Raw genomic sequence first — 15,792 nt, forward strand, 5'->3', positions numbered from 1 at the left:
GTGCAGTCACTGTGTACATACATTACTGATCCTGAGTTACATCCTGTATTATACTCCAGAGCTGCACTCACTATTCTGCTGGTGCAGTCACTGTGTACATACATTACATTACTGATCCTGAGTTACATCCTGTATTATACCCCAGAGCTGCACTCACTATTCTGCTGGTGCAGTCACTGTGTACATACATTACATTACTGATCCTGAGTTACCTCCTGTATTATACCCCAGAGCTGCACTCACTATTCTGCTGGTGCAGTCACTGTGTACATACATTACATTACTGATCCTGAGTTACATCCTGTATTATACCCCAGAGCTGCACTCACTATTCTGCTGGTGCAGTCACTGTGTACATACATTACATTACTGATCCTGAGTTACCTCCTGTATTATACCCCAGAGCTGCACTCATTGAGGTGAAATCTCCCAGCATTCCTTGTTTCCTTGTGGTGCTTTGCATTCTGGGAGCAGTTCCCCCAGGCTCAGCAGTGTAGTGTCTGTGTGTCAGGATGTGGCTGCGCTGTATACAGGGTAATCTTGGCATTATAGCGGGGGAGGGAGTAGTCTGCGGTTTCCCTCCCTCTGTGGTGTCAGGGATTACACAGAGTCCAGGGTGACACTGCTGGGACCAGAGGGTGAGGAGGAGGCTCTGGCGGAGGAGAGGCCTGCACAGGTGAGAACAGAGGACTACCTGGTCCTGGCTACAGGAAGAAGCCTTGTACTTAGAAAATGTCTGAAACTTCCTGTGGAAATGAATGAAGTGTTCTTCTCTATTATCAGCTGCTCTTGTGCTTTATTTTATCACACGGGACGCTGTGGGGTCCGGAGATGCGGTGAGGTCCGGATACACAGCGTCAGGCAGCTGCAGTAAAGCAGAGATTTATTGTAATGGTAATGATACAGATAATCGTACAATCAGGAGGACTGGTGTGCTCAGGTCCAGACTTGTGGATCTAGGGCTGTGCAGCCCTCGCTCCCTCCTCCTCCTCGTCGGTCTAGTCACTCAACAATCTCCATTTATTTCAGAAGATAAACCAGAAGTGTTGTCACTCACGTAAATAATTTCATGCCGATGAGCAAACACCTCCTGGTGGACTGGAGAGGCCTGGGGTCACCTATAGTATGGAGATGTAAGAAGTATGGAAGGTATACACTACGGTTCCAAGGTTTAGGGTCACCCAGACAATTTAGTGGTTTCCATAATTCCTACTTTTATTAATCCAATGAGTTGCCAAATGAATGTAAAATCTAGTCCAGACATTGACAAGGTTCGAAAAAAAGATTTTCATGTGAAATAATAATTTTCTCTTTCAATCTTTGCTCCTTTGCAGCAGTTCCAGCATTGCAGACCTTTGGCCTTCTAGAAGTTAATTTGCTGCGGTAATCTGGAGAACTTTCCCCCCATGCTTCCAGAAGCCCCTCCACATGTTGGTTTGGCTGATGGACACTTTTTGCACCATACGGTCCAGCTGCTCCCACAACAGCTCAATGGGGCTGAGATCTGGTGACTGTGCTGGCCGCTCCATTACAGATAGATACCAGCTGCTGCTTCTTCCCTAAATAGTTCTTGTATAATTAGGAGGTGTGCTTCGGGTCATTGTCCTGTTGTAGGATGAAATTGGCTCCAACCAAGCGCTGTCCACAGGGTACGGCATGGCGTTACAAAATGGAGTGAAAGCCTTCCTTATTCAATATCCCTTTTACCTTGTACAAATCTCCCACTTTACCAGCACCAAAGCAGCCCCAGACCATCACATTACCTCCACCATGCTTCACAGATGGCGTCTCACTCTCTTCCAGCATCTTTTCAGTTGTTCTGCGTCTCACAAATGTTCTTCTGTGTGATCCAAACACCGCAGACTTGGATTCGTCTGTCCATAACACTTTTTTCCAATCTTCCTCTGTCCAATGTTTGTGCTCTTTTGCCTATATTAATCTTTTCCTTTTATTAGCCAGTCTCACATATGGCTTTTTTTTTTGCCACTCTGCCCTGAAGGCCAGCATCCCGGAGTCGCCTCTTCACTGTAGACGTTGACGCTGGCGTTTTGCGTGTACTATTTAATGAAGCTGCCAGTTGAGGACCTGTGAGGCGTCGATTTCTCAGACTACAGACTCTAATGTACTTGTCTGGTTGCTCAGTTGTGCAGCGCGGCCTCCCACTTCTCCTTCTACTCTGGTTAGAGCCTGTTTGTGCTCTGCTCTGAAGGGAGTAGGACACACCGGTGTAGGAAATCTTCAGTTTCTTGGCAGTTTCTCACATGGAATAGCCTTCATTTCTAAGAACAAGACTAGACTGTCGCGTTTCACATGAAAGTTCTTTTTTTCTGGCCATTTTGAGAGTTTAATGGAACCAACAAATGTAATGATCCAGATTCTCAACTAGCTCAAAGGAAGGTCAGGTTTATAGGTTCTCTAATCAGCCAAACTGTTTACAGCTGTGCTAACATACTTGCACAAGGGTATTCTAACCATCCATTATACTTCTTACACAGGTAGCAAACACTAAGTACCATAAGAACGGAAGATGGTTGTTGGAAATGGGCCTCTATACACCTATGAAGATATTGCATTACAAACCAGACGTCAGCTAGAATAGTCATTTACCACATTAAGGCTGGGGTCACACATGCGTGTTTTACGTACGTAAGAGCGCAAAAACTACGTACGTAAAACTCGCATTACATACGGCACAATGCTTCTCAATGGGGTTGCTCCTATTAGCCGTATATTACGGTTCAGTATTATACGGCGTTCTACGGCCGTACAAAATCGCAGCATGCTGCGTTTGTCAGCGTATTGCGCAAATAATACGCCAATGAAAGTCTATGGGGGCGAAAAAAATACGGATTCCACACGGACCAGCAGTGTGACTTGCGAGAAATACGCAGCGGTGTTAGTGAAAAGTCGGTAATTCAATTGCCGGCTTTGCATTTCTCCTGCACAAACCCGACAGGATATGAGACGTGGTTTACATATAGTAAACCATCTCATATCCCCTTTTTTTTGCATATTCCACACTACTAATGTTAGTAGTGTGTATGTGCAAAATTTCAGCGCTGTAGCTGCTGAAATAAAGGGTTAAATGGCGGAAAAAATTGCCGTGGGCTCCCGCGCAATTTTCTCCGCCAGAGTGGTAAAGCCAGTGACTGAGGGCAGATATTAATAGCCAGGAGAGGGTCCATGGTTATTGGCCCCCCCGTGGCTAAAAACATCTGCCCCCAGCCACCCCAGAAAAGGCACATCTGGAAGATGCGCCTATTCTGGCACTTGGCCACTCTCTTCCCACTCCCTGTAGCGGTGGGATATGGGGTAATGAAGGGTTAATGCCACCTTGCTATTGGAAGGTGACATTAAGCCAGATTAATAATGGAGAGGCGTAAATTATGACACCTATCCATTATTAATCCAATTGTAGGAAAGGGTTAAAAAACACACACACACATGATTGAAAAGTATTTTAATGAAATAAACACAGCGGTTGTTGTAATAATTTATTGTTCTCTCAAATCCATTTGCAGTCCCTCGCTTGGCAACATAATAAATGCACAAGATACATACCTTCTGATGTACTGTCAGGTCCAACGATGTAATCCATCTGAAGGGGTTAACTAATATTACAGGCAGGAGCCCTGCTAAATGCAGCTGTGCTCCGTGCTTGTAATTCCCCTGCGAATGAATGAAATGTAGGTCATTGACCTACATTTCATTCATTCGCGGTGAGGCGCCCTCTGGTGGATGTTCTCACGCGCAGTACGCCCGGCACCCGGAAGATCTTTGGGGTCTCGGCTGCCGGGGGTAGCCGAGACCCCAAAGAACATGATCGGGGTCGGTTTGCACCGACCCCTGTTTTGCGATCGCCGGTAATTAACAGTTTACCGGCGACCGCAAAAAAAAAAAAAAGCGATCTGTAATTCTCTGTCCTCTGATGTGATCACACATCAGAGGACAGAGAAATAGGGGGATTCGGGGACCCTAACATACTCACCCGGTGTCCCTGGGTCCTTTTCTGTCTTCTCCTGCCAGCCGGCTTTTTCCTTATGGCGGGCGCATGCGCAGTGCGCCCGCCATCTGCTGCCATCTGCCGGCCGGCAGGAGAAGACGAGTTGGGGCTAAAATTAGGGTTAGGGTTAGGGTTGGGGCTAAATTTAGGGTTAAGGTTAGGGCTAGGGTTAGGGTTAGGCTACTTTCACACTAGCGTTTTTTGGCTTCCGTCGCAATGCGTCGGAGAAAAAACGCATCCTGCAAAAGTGCTTGCAGGATGCGTTTTTTCTCCATTGGCTTGCATTAGCGACGCATTGCGACGGATTGCCACATGTCGCATCCGTCGTGCGACGGATGCGTCGTGCTTTGGCGGACCGTCGGCACAAAAAAAAAAGCTACATGTAACTTTTTTGTGCGACGTGTCCGCCATTTCCGACCGCGCATGCGCGGCCGGAACTCCGCCCCCGCCTCCCCTCACAATGGGGCAGCGGATGCGTTGAAAAAACAGCATCCGCTGCACCCGTTGTGCGGCGCTTACAACGCTAGCATCGGTACGTCGGCCCGGCACACTGCGATGGGCCGAGTACGACGCTAGTGTGAAAGTAGCCTTAGGCTTCTCTCACACTTGCGTCGGTACGGGGCGGTCGCAATGCGTCGTGAAAATTGTGCACAACGTGGGCAGCGGATGCAGTTTTTCAACGCATCCGCTGCCCAGTCTATGTCCTGGGGAGGAGGGGGCAGAGTTACGGCCACACATGCGCGGAAATGGTGGACGCGACGTACAAAAAAAAGGTTACATTGAACTTTTTTTGTGACGACGGGGCTAAAGTTATGGTTAGGGTTGGGGCTAAAGTTAGGGTTAGGGTTGGGGCTAAAGTTAGGGTTAGAGTTGGGATTAGGGTTTGGATTAGGGTCGGGATTAGGGTTACGTTTGGGATTAGGGTTAGGGGTGTGTTGGATTTAGGGTTTTGATTAGGGTTATGGTTAGGGTTGAGATTAGGGCTGTTTTGGGGTTAGGGTTGTGATTATCGTTAGGGTTGTGATTAGGATTATGGATCGGGTTAAGATTAGGGTTAGGGGTGTGTTGGAGTTAGGGTTGGAGTTATAATTTGGGGGTTTCCACTGTTTAGGTACATCAGGGGGGTCTCCAAACACGACAGCCAATTTTGCGCTAAAAAAGTCAAATGGTGCTCCCTCCCTTCTGAGCTCTGCCGTGCGCCCAAACAGTGGTTTACCCCCACATATGGGGCATCAGCGTACTCGGGATAAATTGGACAACAACTTTTGGGGTCCAATTTCTCCTGTTACCCTTGTGAAAATAAAAACTTGGGGGCTAAAAATCTTTTTTGTGGGAAAAAAAATATTTTTTTATTTTCACTACTCTGCATTATAAACTTCTGTGACGCACTTGAGCATTCAAAGTTCTCACCACATACCTAGATAAGTTCCTTAGGGGGTCTAGTTTCCGAAATGTGGTCACTTGTGGGGGGTTTCTACTGTTTAGGTACATCAGGGGCTCTGCAAATGCAACATAACACCCACAGACAATTCTATCAAAGTCTGAATTCCAAAATGGCGCTCCTTCTCTTCCGAGCTCTGCCGTGCGCCCAAACAGTGGTTTACCCCCACATATTGGGTACCAGCATACTCAGGACAAATTGGACAACAACTTTTGCAGTCCAATTTCTCTTGTTACCCTTGTGAAAAAAAAATTTGGGGGCTAAAAAAATCTTTTTTGTGGGAAAAAAAAATATTTTTTATTTTCACTACTATGCATTATAAACTTCTGTGAAGCACTTGGGCATTCAAAGTTCTCACCACATATCTAGATAAGTTCCTTGGGGGGTCTAGTTTCCAAAATGGGGTCACTTGTTGGGAGTTTCTACTGTTTAGGTACATTAGGGGTCTGCAAACGCAACATAACGCCCGCAGACAATTCTATCAAAGTCTGCATTCCAAAATGGCGCTCCTTCCCTTCCGAGCTCTGCCGTGCGCCCAAGCAGTGGTTTACCCCCACATATGGGGTACCAGCATACTCAGGACAAATTGGACAACAACTTTTGGGGTCCAATTTCTCTTGTTACCCTTGTGAAAATAAAAACTTGGGGGCTAAAAAATCTTTATTGTTAAAAAAAATATATTTTTTATTTTCACGACTCTGCATTATAAACTTCTGTGATGCACTTGGGCATTCAAAGTTCTCACTACACATCTAGATAAGTTCCATGGGGGGTCTAGTTTCCAAAATGGGGTCACTTTTGGGGGGTTTCTACTGTTTAGGCACATCAGGGGCTCTCCAAACGCGACATGGCGTCCGATCTCAATTCCAGTCAATTTTGCATTGAAAAGTCAAATGGCGCTCCTTTGCTTCCGAGCTCAGCCATGCACCCAAACAGTGGTTTACCCCCACATACGGGGTGTCGGCGTACTCAGGACAAATTGTACAACAATTTCTGGGGTCCATATTCTCCTGTTACCCTTGGTAAAATAAAAATTTGGAGGCAAAAAGATCATTTTTGTAGAAAAAATGCGATTTTTTTATTTTCACGGCTTTACGTTATAAACTTCTGTGAAGCACTTGGGGGTTCAAAGTGCTCACCGAATATCTAGATAAGTTCCTTAAGGGGTCTAGTTTCCAAAATGGTATCACTTGTGGGGGGTTTCCACTGTTTAGGCACATCAGGGGCTCTCCAAACGCGACATGGCATCCGATCTCAATTCCAGCCAATTCTGCATTGAAAAAGTCAAACGGTGCTCCTTCACTTCCAAGCTCTGCGGTGCGCCCAAACAGTGGTTTACCCCCACATATGGGGTATTGACGTACTCAGGAGAAATTGCACAACAACTTTTGTGGTCTAATTTCTCCTGTTACCCTTGTGAAAATAAGAATTTGTGGGCGAAAAAATCATTTTTGTGAAAACAAATGCGATTTTTTATTTTCACAGCTCTACGTTATAAACTTCTGTGAAGCACTTGGGGGTTCAAAGTGCTCACCACACATCTAGATAAGTTCCTTAAGGGGTCTAGTTTCCAAAATGGTATCACTTGTGGGGGGTTTCCACTGTTTAGGCACATTAGGGGCTCCCGAAACGCGACATGGCGTCCGATCTCAATTCCAGCCAATTCTGCATTGAAACAGTCAAACGGTGCTCCTTCACTTCCAAGCTCTGCGGTGCGCCCAAACAGTGGTTTACCTCCACATATGGGGTATCGGCGTACTCAGGAAAAATTGCACAACAAAATTTGTGGTTACATTTCTGTTTTTACACTTGTGAAAATTAAAAAAAATGGTTCTGAAGTAAAATGTTTGCAAAAAAAAGTTAAATGTTCATTTTTTTCTTCCACATTGTTTCAGTTCCTGTGAAGTACGTAAAGGGTTAATAAACTTCTTGAATGTGGTTTTGAGCAGCTTGAGGGGTGCAGTTTTTAGAATGGTGTCACACTTGGTTATTTTCTATCATATAGACCCCTCAAAATGACTTCAAATGAGATGTGGTCCCTAAAAAAAAATGGTGTTGTATAAATGAGAAATTGCTGGTCAACTTTTAACCCTTATAACTCCCTAACAAAAAAAAAAATTGTTTCCAAAATTGTGCTAATGTAAAGTAGACATGTGGGAAATGTTATTTATTAACTATTTTTTGTGACATATCTCTCTGATTTAAGGGCATAAAAATACAAAGTTTGAAAATTGCTAAATTTTAAACATTTTCGCCATATTTCCATTTTTTTCATAAATAATCGCAAGTAATATCGAAGAAATGTTACCACTAACTTGAAGTACAACATGTCACGAAAAAACAATCTCAGAATCAGCAGGATCCGATAAAGCGTTCCAGAGTTATAACCTCATAAAGTGACACTGGTCAGAATTGTAAAAATTGGCTCGGTCATTAAGTACCAAATTGGCTCTGTCACTAAGGGGTTAAGCTCGGTGGATATGTTGCGTGTTTACATTGAGGATTCGTTGCATGTTTACATTTGGTGGATCCGTTGCGTGTTTACACTCGGTGGATCCGTAGCATGTCTACACTGGGTGGATACATTGCGTGTTTACACTGTGGGGATCCGTTGCATGTTTACATTCGGTGAATCTGTTGCGTGTTTACACTCGGTGGATACATTGCGTGTTTACACTGGGGGGATCCGTTGCATGTTTACATTCGGTGAATCTGTTGCGTGTTTACACTCGGTGGATACATTGCGTGTTTACACTGGGGGGATCCGTTGCATGTTTACATTCGGTGAATCTGTTGCGTGTTTACACTCGGTGGATACATTGCGTGTTTACACTGGGGGGATCCGTTGCATGTTTACATTTGGTGAATCTGTTGCGTGTTTACACTCGGTGGATACATTGCGTGTTTACACTGGGGGGATCCGTTGCATGCTTACATTCGGTGGATCCGTTGCGTGTTTACATTCGGTGAATCTGTTGCGTGTTTACACTCGGTGGATACATTGCGTGTTTACACTGGGGGGATCCGTTGCGTGTTTACATTCGGTGAATCTGTTGCGTGTTTACACTCGGTGGATACATTGCGTGTTTACACTGGGGGGATCCGTTGCATGTTTACATTCGGTGGATCTGTTGCATGTTTACACTTGGTGGATACATTGCTTGTTTACACTGTGGGGATCCGTTGCATGCTTACATTCGGTGGATCCGTTGCGTGTTTACATTCGGTGAATCTGTTGCATGTTTACACTCGGTGGATACATTGCGTGTTTACACTGGGGGGATCCGATGCATGTTTACATTCGGTGGATCCGTTGCATGTTTACATTCAGTGGATCCATTGCGTGTTTACACTCCGTGGATATGTTGCGTGTTTACACTCCGTGGATATGTTGCGTGTTTGCACTCAATGGATAGATTGTAGCAGTTGGGGCAGATGTTTGGATCTCGTCAACCGCTCACTCCGTCACCGCAGCTGCAGCATCAATGTGATCGTATGTGATTTTCCCCCATTGTAGTGATCGGTGGGATTCGTGTGCTCGGTGACCCCCTCATATTTCATCTTTCAGGTCTACAAGATGGGATCCACATGGCAGGCAGCACAAGATTTCTACTTGTGGGCCCTAGAGAATGGAGGTAAAAAAACAGCAAGCCCCTCCCAATTCAGGGCGACGAGCTCCAAGGTTTGGAATCTCCCCTTATTCTTGGGTGGTCATAGACCCCATCCACTCTAGGGTGGTGCCCAATAGTCGCAGATGGCTCCCTGTCGCAGGTGGTGGCCTGCTGGTCCTGACGTGGATATTATTTATTTTTTTTTCCTGTTATTTGCAGACAGCCGCACGGACCCCTGGCTCCTCGTCTACTCGCCCGTCCCTGTCATCCTGATATTTGCCTTCTACCTTGTTCTTGTGGCCCTGGGCCCTAAAATAATGGAAGGACGGGAACCCTTCACCCTGCGCTCTGTCCTCCTGGTCTATAACCTGGCACTGGTGGTACTGTCAGCCTATATGTTCTATGAGGTGAGACTAGGCTGAGTATATACTCCACCCTGACCTACACGGACCCTCCACCCCGTACCGTGCAGTCTATATACTCCACCCTGATCTACACGGACCCCCCCACCCCGTACCGTGCGGTCTATATACTCCACCCTGATCTACACGGACCCCCCACCCGGTACCGTGCGGTCTATATACTCCACCCTGATCTACACGGACCCCCCACCCGGTACCATGTGGTCTATATACTCCACCCTGATCTACGTGGACTCCCTACCCTGTACCGTGCAGTCTATATACTCCACCCTGACCTACACGGACCCTCCACCCCATACCATGTGGTCTATATACTCCACCCTGATCTACACGGACCCTCCACCCCATACCATGTGGTCTATATACTCCACCCTGATCTACACGGACCCCGTACTGTGCGGTCTATATACTCCACCCTGACCTACACGGACCCTCCACCCCATACCATGTGGTCTATATACTCCACCCTGATCTACACGGACCCCCCACCCAGTACCGTGTGGTCTATATACTCCACCCTGATCTACGTGGACCCCCTACCCTGTACCGTGCAGTCAATATACCTCACCCTGATCTACGTGGACCCCCTACCCTGTACCATGCAGTCTATATACTCCACCCTGATCTACACGGACCCCCCACCCCGTACCGTGCGGTCTATATATTCCACCCTGATCTACATGGACCCCCAACTCCATACTGTGCGGTCTATATACTCTACCCTGACCTACAAAGACCCTCCACCCTGTACCATGCTGTCTATATTCACCACCCTGATCTATACGGACCCCCACCCCGTACCGTGCGGTCTATATACTCCACCCTGATCTATGCAGACCCCCTACCCCATACCGTGCAGTCTATATACCTCACCCTGACCTATACGGACCCTCCACCCCATACCGTGCAGTCTATATACTCCACCCTGATATACACGGACCCTCCACCACGTACCGTGCGGTCTATATACTCCACACTGAACTACACCCTCTACCATGCTGTCTATATGCCACCCTGATCTATACGGATCCCCCACCCCGTACCGTGCCGTCTATATACTCCACCATGAGCTACACGAACCCTCCACCCCGTATTGTGCAGTCTATATACTTCACCCTGACCCCCACCCCGTACCGTGCGATCTATATACTCCACCCTGACCTACACAGACCCTCCACCCCATACAGTGCAGTCTATATACCCCACCCTGACCTACACGGACTCCCCAACCCTAAACCATGCAGTCTATATACTTCACCCTGACCTACACGGAACCCCAACCCCATGCCATGATCTCTATGATCTTATATTTGTTTTCAGCACATTCTCTGATTTTTTTCCTGGTTCTTTGTGTTTTTCCTCAGTTCCTGGTGACGTCGGTGCTGGCGGGGTACAGCTACTTTTGTCAGCCAGTGGACTACAGTAACAGTGAGCTGGGCCTGCGGGTGAATATAATACAAGTTGTATGTGGTTTCATGGCGGTGGTCTGCTGGATAGTGGTCCGCTGGTCAGTGGTCTGCTGGTCAGTGGTCCGATGGTCAGTGGTCCGCTGGTCAGTGGTCCGATGGTCAGTGGTCTGCTGGTCAGTGGTCTGCTGGTCAGTGGTCCGCTGGTCAGTGGTCCGCTGGTCAATGGTCTGCTGGTCAGTGGTCTGCTGGTCAGTGGTCCGATGGTCAGTGGTCCGCTGGTCAGTGGTCCGCTGGTCAGTGGTCTGCTGGTCAGTGGTCTGCTGGTCAGTGGTCCGCTGGTCAGTGGTCCGCTGAGTCGCAGTACTGTGTTCCGGGTGATGACTCTCCCCCATGCTTCTGTCTCATAGATGGCGAGGGTCTGCTGGTGGTTCTTCTTCTCAAAAGTGATTGAACTTCTTGACACGGTGAGGACGGCGGCCGCTGCGGACACTTCTCTCTCCATTATCTTTTCCTCTTTCTTTATCTCATTCACTATATAAAATTGAGGATCTTCGACATATAAATGTGCATGGGGTGGCCTAACTTACCCTGGCTGTAGGTGTTGGAGGAAAAAAGATTGGACATGTCGAGGTTTACAAGGAAAAGAGGAATCTGGTGGAGGACAGAAGGGTCTGGAGGAGGAGATCAGGGGAGTCTGAGGAGGAGGATAGATGGGTCTTGAGGAGGAGGACAGGGGAGTCTGAGGAGTTGGACAGAGGGGTCTGGAGGAGGAGGGCAGGAGTTTAGAGGAGGACAGAGGTCTGGATTAGAAGCAGGACAGAGGGACCTAGTGGAAGAGGATAAAGGAGGAGGACAGAGTGCTCTGAAGGAGGAGGAGGAGGTTAACCGAGGAGTCTGGAAGAGGAGGGGGACAGAGGAGTCGAGAAGGGCAGATGGGTCTGGAGGAGGTAAATTATATTGTACAGTGTATCAGTCACCTGGTGTATCTCAGCGTTACGGGCTGTATCTCAGCACTATGCCTTTATCTCTCATCTCTTCTCTCTACAGATTTTCTTCATTATGAGAAAGAAGTTCAGTCAGATCTCGTTCCTCCACGTTTACCACCACGGCACCATGATCTTCAACTGGTGGGCGGGGGTGAAGTACGTGGCCGGGGGTCAGGGTGAGTGTGTACCCCGGCATCTCGCTGGCCTGACCCCACATTCCCAACTTTAACCCTTTGTGACAGTCATGCTGAACAACCCTCTGTCTCGGCTGCATCGCTTCCTTGTGTCTGTGTAGCGGAGATGTGCTAAGAGAATTGCATTTTTCTGTCACCATACAGGGGCTTCTTACAAAATGAGAATATCAACAAAAAGTGAATTTATTTCAGTTCTTCAATACAAAAAGTGACTCTCATATATTCTATAGATTCATTACACACATAGTGATCTATTTCACGTGTTTATTTCTGTTAATGTTGATGATTATGCCTTACAGCCAATGAAAACCCAGAAGTCATTATCTCAGTAAATTAGAATAATTAACAACAAACACCTGTAAAGGCTCCTAAGTGTTTATAAAGGTCCTTAGTCTGTTTCAGTAGCTCCACAATCATGGGGAAGACTGCGGACCTGACAGATGTCCAGAAGGCGTCACTGACACACTCCACAAGGAGGGGAAGCCACAAAAGGTCATTGCTATAGAAGCCGGCTGTTCACAGAGTGCTGTATCCAAGAATATTAATGGAAAGTGGAGTGGAAGGAAGACGTGTCGTAGAAAAAGGAGCACAAGCAACCGGGAGAACCGCAGCATGGCCAACATTTCCAATTTTACAATCATTTTTCCAGCTGGTGTAATAAAGTATTCTAATTTATTGAGATAATGCCTTTTGGGTTTTCATTGGCTGTAAGCCATAATCATCAACATTAACAGAAATAAACACGTGAAATAGATCACTCTGTGTGTAATGACTCTATAGAATATAGGAGATTCACTTTTTGTATTGAAGAACTGAAATAAATTCACTTTTTGATGATATTCTCATTTTGTGAGAAGCACTTGTGTATGTGTGTGTGTACGTGTATATACTGTGTGGGTATATATATATATATATATATATATATATATATATATATACAGTTGAAACCAGAAGTTTCCATCCACTCTATATAAAGACACATCTGCGGTTTCTCTCAATATCTGACAAAAAAATCAGAATAAACCTTTCCCATTTTAGGACAATCAGGATTACCATAATTATTAATATTTGCCAAACGCCAGAATAATGAGAGAGAGAAGGTTTTAAGGCATTTTTATTACTTACTGCAAAGTCAAAAGTTCAGATACGCTAAGATTACTACATCTTTACACAATTCCGGACTGACTATATGATGATGTCATGTGTTTGGAAGCTTCTGATAGCTTTTTTGGCAACATCTGAGTTAATTAGAGACACAACTGTGAATATATTTTAATGCACACCTGAAACACACTGCTTCTTTGTGTAGCATCATGGAAAAGTCTCAAGAAATCAGCCAAGATATCAGCAAGAGAATTGTGGACTTGCACAAGTCTGGTTCATCCTTTGGTACAATTTCAAGATACCTGAAGGTGCCTTGTTCATCTGTACAAACAATTATACACAAGTACAAATAAAATGGGAATGTCCAGCCCTCATACCGCTCAGGTAGGAGATGGGTTCTGTGTCCCAGAGATGAACGTGCTTTGCTCCGACATGTGCATATCAACCCAAGGACAAAAGCAAAAGACCTTGTGAAGATGATGGTGGAAGCTGGTAAGATTGTGTCAGTATCCACAGTGAAACGAGAACTGTATCAACATGGGCTGAAAGGCTACTCTGCCAGGAAGAAGCCATTACTTCAAAAGAAACATAAAAAAGCCAGATTAATGTTTGCAAATGCACACAGGCACAAAGACCTTAATTTTTGGACATGTGTCCTGTGGTCTGATGGAACTAAAATTGAACTTTTTCGGCATAATGACCATCGTTATGTTTGGAGGAAAAAGGGAGAAGCTTGGAAGCCTAAGAACACCATCCCCACTGTGAAACACGGGGGTGGCAGCATCATGTTGTGGGGTTGTTTTGCTGCAGGAGGGACTGGTGCATTTTACAAAATAGATGGAATCATGAGAAAAGAAGATTATGTGGCAATACTGAAGCGACATCTCAAGACATCAGCCAGGAATCTAAAGCTTGGGTGGAAATGGGTCTTCCAAATGGACAATGGCCCGAAGCATACTGCCAAAATGGTAACAAAGTGGCTTCAGGATAATAAAGTCAATATTTTGGTGCGGCCATCACAAAGCCGTGATCTGAATCCTAGTGAAAATTTACGGGCAAAGCTGAAAAGTCCAATGCGAGAAAGGCGACCTACAACCCTGGATCAATGACACCAGTGTTGCCAGGAGGAATGGGCCCAAATTCCAACCAACTATTGTGAGAAGCTTGTGGAAGGAGATCCCAAACGTCTAACCCAAGTCATTCGGTGTAAGGGCAATGGTGCCAAATATAATGAAATGGATGGAAACTTCTGACTTTGCATTAAGTAATAAAAATATCTTAAAACCTTCACTCTCATTATTCTGGCATTTGACAATTATTAATAATTATGGTAATCCTAATTGTCCTAAAACGGGAAATGTTTATTCTGATTTCATGTCCGATATTGAGAACAACCTGCAGATGTGTCTTTCTATATAGTGGATGGAAACGTCTGGTTTCCCCTGTATCTGTAATTGCCCTCTCTTGTCTCCCCAGCCTTTTTCATCGGGATGCTGAACTCCTTCGTCCACACCTTCATGTACCTGTACTACGCTCTCGCTGTCCTGGGGCCGTCGCTGCAGAAATATCTGTGGTGGAAGCGACACCTGACGATACTACAGCTGGTAACGGAGGACTCGGCCAGTAATGGCGCAGACACGCTGTGATACATCCTGTCATTATGTGTCGTCCTCGGTCACATGGTTATAAACACATTGTACTTTATTACATCACGTTGGGATGATGTAACGTCTGAGAATGTGATGTAATAATATCTAATATCGGAATTATCCATTATGTATCGGTACATTGTTACTTTGTATCTCCTGTGATATAATATATGATACATTTGCGGTGACGTCATTGCTGACCTTATTACATGACGTTGTGTATTATCACATGGGTTATTGGATCTTACATTACGATATTACACGTCGTGCCGCCCCCGATGTTCCGTTACACCGGTATAATGACGTGATCGTGTCTTTTCCCCGTAGACGCAGTTTGCCGCCATCGCTCTTCACTCCGGATACAACCTGTTCACAGACTGTCCGTTCCCGGATGGCTTTAATTTGGCCGTCTTCACCTACATCATCACCCTCATCATCCTCTTCCTAAACTTCTACTACCAGACCTACCTCCGCCGCCCCCACAAGAAGAAGCTCTGAGCCCTCAGGGGCCACAATTTACTGACTGGAGACATGTTGGAAGAAAGTTTACGGTCAGGGGCCCCAGCACAAGGGCCACAGCTCCTCCAATAACCCAGGGTTCGGTGTCATACTGCTCACGTCACAGGATGATATATGCAAATATCGGATTGTCTATGTCATGTAGATCATGTGACAGGGAGGAGCCGACGCCCCGCCCCCGAGGATATCACGACCTCAATAAAAGCTTTTTTTATGTATCACGGTGCTCTGATGATGTGGTGTGTGTCATAGAGGCTCGCTATGTCATAAAATCTCTAACTGATGGCGACTTACTGATCCTGAGTCACATCCTGTATTATACTCCAGAGCTGCACTCACTATTCTGCTGGTGCAGTCACTGTGTACATACATTACATTACTGATCCTGAGTTACATCCTGTATTATACCCCAGAGCTGCACTCACTATTCTGCTGGTGCAGTCACTGTGTACAT

At 46.0% G+C, this 15,792-nt stretch overlaps 1 protein-coding gene across 2 annotated transcripts; it reads left to right on the forward strand.

Annotated features, from left to right (window-relative positions):
• Positions 1-472: 472 nt before the first annotated feature.
• Positions 473-15,559, forward strand: LOC143785117 (very long chain fatty acid elongase 4-like). 2 transcript variants are annotated; one of them, XM_077273792.1, is made up of 8 exons: positions 473-676; positions 9,013-9,079; positions 9,275-9,462; positions 10,842-10,922; positions 11,294-11,350; positions 11,934-12,048; positions 14,647-14,774; positions 15,147-15,559. In XM_077273792.1, the coding sequence occupies exons 2-8, from the start codon at positions 9,022-9,024 to the stop codon at positions 15,315-15,317; spliced, it is 798 nt and encodes a 265-aa protein (XP_077129907.1). In that variant the 5' UTR covers positions 473-676; positions 9,013-9,021; the 3' UTR covers positions 15,318-15,559. The 2 variants fall into 2 exon arrangements, with proteins under 2 accessions (XP_077129907.1, XP_077129908.1); XM_077273793.1 differs by having other exon boundaries at positions 496-534.
• The last annotated feature ends 233 nt before the right edge of the window (positions 15,560-15,792 follow it).

The sequence above is a fragment of the Ranitomeya variabilis genome, chromosome 7 (genome assembly GCF_051348905.1).
Source record: "Ranitomeya variabilis isolate aRanVar5 chromosome 7, aRanVar5.hap1, whole genome shotgun sequence".
Classification (NCBI taxonomy): Eukaryota; Metazoa; Chordata; class Amphibia; order Anura; family Dendrobatidae; genus Ranitomeya; species Ranitomeya variabilis.